The 7,753-nt window shown below is 31.8% G+C and overlaps 1 protein-coding gene across 1 annotated transcript; it reads left to right on the forward strand.

The window, feature by feature from the left end:
• The first annotated feature begins 508 nt into the window (after positions 1 to 508).
• On the forward strand, positions 509 to 3,728 carry LOC109336980 (probable myosin-binding protein 5). Its single transcript, XM_019573834.1, has 3 exons — positions 509 to 1,546; positions 1,937 to 2,791; positions 3,080 to 3,728. The coding sequence occupies exons 1-3, from the start codon at positions 808 to 810 to the stop codon at positions 3,304 to 3,306; spliced, it is 1,821 nt and encodes a 606-aa protein (XP_019429379.1). The 5' UTR covers positions 509 to 807; the 3' UTR covers positions 3,307 to 3,728.
• The last annotated feature ends 4,025 nt before the right edge of the window (positions 3,729 to 7,753 follow it).

Raw genomic sequence — 7,753 nt, forward strand, 5'->3', positions numbered from 1 at the left:
ATTAATATATCATCTATTATATATTTATTCATTATGAATTCTTATTAAAAGTAATACACATGAATATTTGGATGATATATTAATTGTCTAAAGATTTTGTATACGCACATAAATATTAAACTCTTCTTATAAATCAAATTTTTACTATAGTTATTTAGAAATGGAATGTGAATATAAAAAAGTATAAATGGTTAAAAAATGATTTGCCACAGAGTTTTATAGCACTTTACAATGTATCCTCGTAATCCAACATCAATGTCTTACATAAAATATCATGTTTCAGCTTCTATTAGGCCTCTCATTAGAACGATGATGACATATATGTTTATGTGCTAAGGAAACACAATTAGGAGAGAGTAGTGTGCATGATTGACCGTTATTTCAGGTTATTGTCTGACTTACAACCTCCATTAGTTTTTGCAGCAAAAACTGGTTTTTTCTATTTTTGGTTAGTTGAGTTCCACCATCCATAACTTTGAAAACCTTTATTTTTCTTTTTCTTTCTTTTGTAATCACATTGTTGTCAAACCATAACTTTTTATCTTCCTTCACTCCCTTGTGTGTCATTGATAGAAATAAAAAAGAGAGACATTGAGAGAAAGGTCGTGATCTCGTCCCCAAACAAGGTCATGATCTTCCTCCACCACCTGATGAGTTTTAATTAAATTAATAACCATCATCACTATATAATATAGATTATAAGAAGTTGTGTGTATTTATTTTTTAATCCTATCTGCTGCACGTTTTGCTCATAGTTGTTAGGTTTGCTTATTAACCTTTTGTACGGTGTACCAAATTGAGGACAATATGGCTACTAGGTCATTTACTCGTTATGTTGAGGAAGAATTAGGGAAGTTCCCATATTTTGTGCTCTATGTATTCCTTGAATGGGTGTTAATAATCATACTTTTCTTAGATGGTTTTCTCGCATTTCTTGGAAATGAGTTTGCCAGGTTCTTTGAATTGAAAATCCCTTGCTGGCTATGCACAAGGTTTGATCATGTACTAGTTCATAGGAATCCTGATTTCTATTACAACGAGTCGATATGCGATTCTCACAAAAAAGATATCTCATCTTTGGCTTTTTGTCACAATCACAAGAAACTCTCTGATATAAGAAAGATGTGTGAAGGGTGTCTGCTTTCATTCGCAACTGAGAGAGAATCGGATATTGACACATATAAATCTCTGGTGGGAATTTTGCATAAGGATTTGGAATGCTTTGTTGAAGATGGCCAACCAATTCAATTGAGTTTGAAGGATGAAGACATCACACATGTTGAGACAAGTAGGACGCAAAAGTGTTCATGTTGTGGAAAGCCATTAAGAATTAAGTCCTCCCATGGAAAACCAAGGCGTTTAGAATCTTTTGCTCGAGCTCCCACTCCTTCTCCACGAGCTTATCCATTTTCTGCTTTTAAAAATGAGGAAAATAATGCTCTAGATTCACCTCGCATCCCGTATAATGAACTCAAGTTTATGGAGAATGACTTAGAGCTTCAAGAGTATGATGATGGTTCTAATGTGAATAACCAGAATATTAAATGTGAGTGCTTTCACGTAGAAGTATTACTTGAAGTTTTGATTGACTAGTTTTAACAATTTCTTAGAAACACCTGATAGTTTAATTAACAAAGCATGCATATTTTTTTGGTAGCAAACTATCATGTTCGGCAAGAAGTTGTCAAATAAATTTTTTATTTGTAAAACACAAGTTTCCACAAGTATATGCTAGCTTGTGTAGATTATGCTAAAGTTAGGGTAGAATAAAGCTCTTTATGCAAAAGTCAAATCATTCTATGAAAAAAATTCTCCTACATAAATTTTGGTTGTATAGCATTTCCTAGTTTTTATTGTGCTATTATGCCTTTAAATGGGGCCAAAAAAATGATTCAAACACTGCTATGTTATTTGATTATGTTTATGTTCTTCACAGTAAGAGAAGACCCCAAAGTACTCTCCATGCCTTTAATGACAGAAGCCAACAATTTGAATGACGAGTCCCACAAATTAACCCCAACATTTTCAAGGAGCAATAAGTTCTTTGGAATCCCACTCACAGATTCAGCAAACAACAGTCCCAGATGGTCTTACAGGATTAACAGGAAATCAACATTGGAGAAAACAGAACTTGCCTATGAGTCCAACGAAGTGAATATCCAAAATGATTTCGACGACGCCATATTAAACAACTTGAAAAGGCAAGTTCGCTTGGATCGCAAATCTCTCATGGCTTTGTACATGGAACTGGATGAAGAAAGAAGTGCCTCAGCGGTTGCCGCGAACAACGCAATGGCGATGATCACGCGTTTGCAGGCAGAGAAGGCTGCAGTGCAGATGGAAGCTTTGCAGTATCAGAGAATGATGGAGGAGCAGGCAGAATATGATGAAGAAGCCCTACAAGCAAGTAATGATATGATTATCAAAAGAGAGGAAGAGATTAAAGTTTTAGAAACTGAATTGGAGATATATAGAAACAAACATGGAATGTTAGCTGAAGAAGATGTTTTAAAGGTAGCTAACATATCTTATGGTGACAGCAACTCTACTCTGTCTCTCAATGGAGGTGAGGATAGTGATGAAAAAGGCCTCGTCTCTGATCAACTTGCATTGTCTCAGGCCGAAAATGGAGGGATAAAGCCAGTTGAGTTGATCAAAGATTTTAAAGCGGAGAAAACATATCTTCTTGGTAGGATGAAGAAAACAGAAAACAGAACATCCATTACAGAAAGTGGAACTTATTCCTTAAATTCTAGCTCTGACAGTATTAATACTTTAGGCATTGAGACAGGTAAATACAATTGACATCCCTCAACACTTGTTTTACTTGATACCTCTCTTGTTTTGGAAATTACGTCGATTTTCCTTGAGATTGATTTTGTTTTTAGACTTGTCTTTGAGGTTTATTTGTTGTCATTCATTACAATTGTCCCCTTGAAGTTCATCCCTTATAATATAAGTCTCAAAAAAGGTTGGAATAAGTTCTTAAACAATAACTCAAACGAAATTAGATTTCAGAGTAATTTCTTCAAAATTCTTTTGTTTAATGCCCTTCCTCATAATGCTTGTGATGTGACAGGAATAGGAAGTGAAGCTTCCCTACCAAAAGAACTATCTTCCCTTACTGAAAGGGTGAAAACTCTTAAAGAAAATAGTGGGTTCTTAGAGATTGTTTCCAAGAAACCTGAGAAAAACTGTGAAGGAACCAAAATTTTGACAGAGATATCAATGAATCTAGAGAAGCTCAGTCACCTTGTTATGACGTCCATTGAAGTAGACAACAATTTTACTGAGAAAGATGATTGAATTGTATGAGTTTACCTGAAAACTAAAAAAAGCCTAGCTTGTGGTGTGGACTGACACTAGAAGCTTTGCGATGAGATGGATCATGTATTGAAAGGATGGATCGGGTCTCTTCTATATCGACGAACCTAGAGGTCAATGACTTCAAAGCATGTCCTCTTACATGACTTGAATATCTCCATTACTAGGCTTGTTTAACCTTCATTAGGTTCATTTGGACAAACTTCTCTAGGATTTGCTTGTTTATATGACTATTGTCAACAATTCCTTTTTTTCTTTTTAGTATGTACTTCTTTATCCTATGGAAGAGATACAAATTATACTGCTGTCTCTGAAGCTTCAGGAAGCTGTAAGTATATGCAGAATAGTTGTATATTTTCCATTAAATGTAATATAGTCTTTGATATACATATTTACTTATTTAATACATTAATACAATTTTCCTCATCTCAATTTTTAGCAGGAATTAGGATATAGATCATATAACAGATTTTTCCATCATCTCCAGACTTATCTTGTTTCTTTCTGTCAAATACTAAACATAACCATTTATGCTAATAAAAGATGCGCTCTTCTTTTATAGTGGCAATGGTACAAAAATAAGCACTTTTTTGGTAGATAGGACTTTTTCTTAATCCGTGAACATACAATTTTTTTAAGTATAACAACCACACATGAGGCTTCCACTTGGAAGTTTCATAAAATGGAATAAGACCAGCTCGAAATCCATTCCATCTATCTACAAAATAATATCTTTGGTTGTTTCTCTCTCCTTGACTACAAGATACAAGAAAAATTATACCACTTCCTAAGGTTTCCTTTGTTTATAATTGTGTGCAGTGTTTCAAATTGTAGATATATTTTTAATATTGATCGTTGTGATAACAGTTGTAACCGCATTACACCGTAATGGCAGTGTGACACCATGTGATCACAATGAGTCGCAACATAACTGTATCGGACTGCATTGGGTTGTATGAGGCCGCAATCCAACCGCATCGGGTCATATTAGACCAAATTGATATCAAAAATATTTTTTAGTCACAAAATAATTCACACCCCACAATAGCCGAAATCTTCATCGCAATAGCAGCAATAACCATAATCACAGTAATCGCAACCTCATTTTAAAAGACTGATTTTGTGACATTCACTGTAATTGACTACTTGTTGGATCGGAAAATTTAGATAATTAGTGGAAGTGCATGCATAATTTTATAACTAAGCAGGTGGCTTGTGAGGTCTCATAGTTCTTGTGAGTTGTGACAGTAGGAATAGAAACTGTATTAGGAGTCGGTGGCTGAGTGAGAGGCATTGGATCAAGCTGAGACATTGGGATGACTTAATTAGGAAAGGGATCAATTATACTGTCTGAATAGTTAACTATTTGAAAGAGAAGAGTGGTTTCATGAAATACCGTTTCCCAAAACATGAAAAATTGCTTGGTTTCCAGATTTTACATTTTGTAGCCCTTATATCATTGGGATAGCCCATGAATCTGAACTTATTCCTAGTGTCAAGGGTAGAGGCAAAACACAAGCAACCAAACACCTTGAAGTATCATAACTCCATTCTTTCTAGTAAGGTTAGTTGATAAGGACATTGACCTTTTAATATGGGATTATCGGCAGTGACATATCTAGGACTTTATAGTAGGGAGCACAACATATTCAAAAACTAAAATAATATATAACATCAAATATAAAAAGATGAAAATATTAATGTTAAAATTGTAAAATTTAAATATATTTAATCAAATAAATAATATTTTTTCGTAAAATATATTTAATCAAATAAATTACATTTCTCATTGAGTAATCAATTCTTTGTCAATATTGTTGAACATTTCTCGTTAAATATAAGTCACTAGATAATCATTCATTCATGTATATTCCATTCGATTATGCAACCTATTTTTTCACACTTTTCATAGTTGAAAAAACGTTTTCTAGAGTTGTATTGCTAACTTCAAAAGAATATGAACTAATGCATAAAAAAGTGTCTTCCAATTTCAACTAACTTATCTTAAAGATTATTCATTCCTTTGAAAGAAGCAAATTCAATATTATTATGCAGGTTAATGATGTAAGTCTCAAGTCGATTATCAAACATTACTTAATCAGTTGAACAAAAATCATATAGATAAAAGTTTACAAATTCAATGACAAAAGTAGAGAAGAACGAAAATAGACTCAAAAAACATACAAAGAAGCAACTCCGAGAGAGATGATGATGAAGTTCCTTAAGTTACATATATATAATATTATAAAACAATTCAACACAATAATAATTATTTGTTTTTCACAAAACATGTCATGTCATTTACACACAAAAAAATTTCGACCTTGTAGAGTTATAGATAAGAGTGTATATTTATATATATGTTAATGTAAAGATTTTTTCACGGTTATTATATTATCCAACATTAACTTAAATTAATTTTTGAAGAACTAATGATAATTAAATACAAATGAAAGATGATATAGTGATAATGTATAGAACTTATACATTATTAATATATACATTTTTTTTATATAAATAATATACATATTATTTTTTAAAAAAACCAGGATGTGCATTTGCACACTCTGGAATCAACCTACCACCGTTGTCATCGGACCGGGTAATTCATATATAATTAATCATTTTATATATAAATATATAATTATATTTAACTATAAAATTTTATATAATTAATATTTATGTATAATTATATTAAGTAACATTTCTCTATTTTTTTGGACCGGAATAAAATAAAATATTAGATTAGTTTTCCATTTTTTTATGTTTTAAGTGAACCGTCTAGTACACTTCTTAGGTTATTCCGGTTTAATCAAGTTTAATACGATTCGATTATAATTTCCCAATTCAAAGTAGTTCAATATCTTATTCAATTAAAACTATAAACTAAAATTGCTTTCAAGTCCAATCAGAAATCGAATCGGTCAGGAGTATTGGGTCCTCTTAACATTACTTTGAACAAATGAGAATGGATTATGGTTAATGATTCCCTTATTTTTCATACATATTGGGTGCAGGATTTGGCTTATAGGACATCATTTGTCAGGTTGCATATAAAATAAGTAAATAATAGTTGCTATCATAAGTAGGATGGTGATATGAACCTCACACGTCACAATGCAAAATATAAAAGGAAGTGGGGTCAGGTTGTTGTTTGAAACAAAAGCAAGTTTTCAAAGTTTGGCAAGTGGGCATATTTTACACCGTAAACATGAATAGTTGTGAGGAGAAGTATTGAGAATTTGATAAGAAATATATTTTACACTGTAAACATGTATAATTGTGAGGAGAAGTATAGGGAATTTGATAAGAAGTAGAAAAGGAATATAATAGAATGCTTAGTTATTTGCATTTAATTAAATAATTCTTATTGGTTGTATATATTCTTAGTTATTGGGATCTTGCCACTTGTATTGTTATGTAGTGGATATAGAAGTTTATTATTCACTAATACAAGTTGTAGTTATTAACTAGCAAGTTACCCACATTTACATGTGCAATATTTTTTTTTTACCGCATGGATAAGAATGCATATATTACATGTGTATTTACATGGTTAAAAATATATATGTTATTCGTATATTCATATGGTTAAAATCACACATGTTACACATGCATTTGTATTGTTAAGAACAAACATGTGACCCATGTATTTTATTAGCAGGTCAAGGTAGAGGTGTCAAAACGGGCTACTCGGAGGGTTCGGGCGAAATCGGGTCGGGCTAAAAATCCTGGATACAATTTATACATATTAGATTGTAGCCCAAACCCGCCCTAAGCGGGTTGCGGATTGTGGCGGGTCGACCCACATAAACTATTTTTTTAACATATTTAATCTATTTAAAAAAAATATATTATTTATATTAACATATAACTTTTTTAACACAAAAAAATGCAACCAAATTTATAGATCTAATGCTTTGTGTTTGAGTCAAGACGTGATGTTATGTCCAGGTGTATGATTTTTAACATAACTTTTTTATTAAATCTCTTATTTCTATTGGATTCTCGCTCTCTAACACAATATACTTTATAACTTCACTTAAGTATATAAACCTTTGGATCTACCAAAAATATTATTTTTGTATGTTCTTTATCAACACTTTCATTGTAAACTATTATATTAAATTTGGTTGTGTGAAGTTCTCTATAGTAAACAATTATGTAGATTTTAGTTTTGTTGTAAATATTATTTTCTTTATTCTGTTTTTGTTGTAAAAGTTAAATCAAATTAATACACACTAACACAATATTTATTATATATTTTTTTTATTATAAGTTGTTTTGTAAATTTTCACTTAGTGCTTATTATTAAGCCAAAGGTCCCAAAAAAAAGTTAAAACAAATAAGTAAAATAGGTAGCTCGAACCCGTATGGGAAAGCCCGACCCAAGCCCAGATTTAAAATAGCTCAGTCGATCGGACTAAAG

Source organism: Lupinus angustifolius, unplaced genomic scaffold (assembly GCF_001865875.1).
Source record: "Lupinus angustifolius cultivar Tanjil unplaced genomic scaffold, LupAngTanjil_v1.0 Scaffold_1_593, whole genome shotgun sequence".
Lineage (NCBI taxonomy): Eukaryota > Viridiplantae > Streptophyta > Magnoliopsida > Fabales > Fabaceae > Lupinus > Lupinus angustifolius.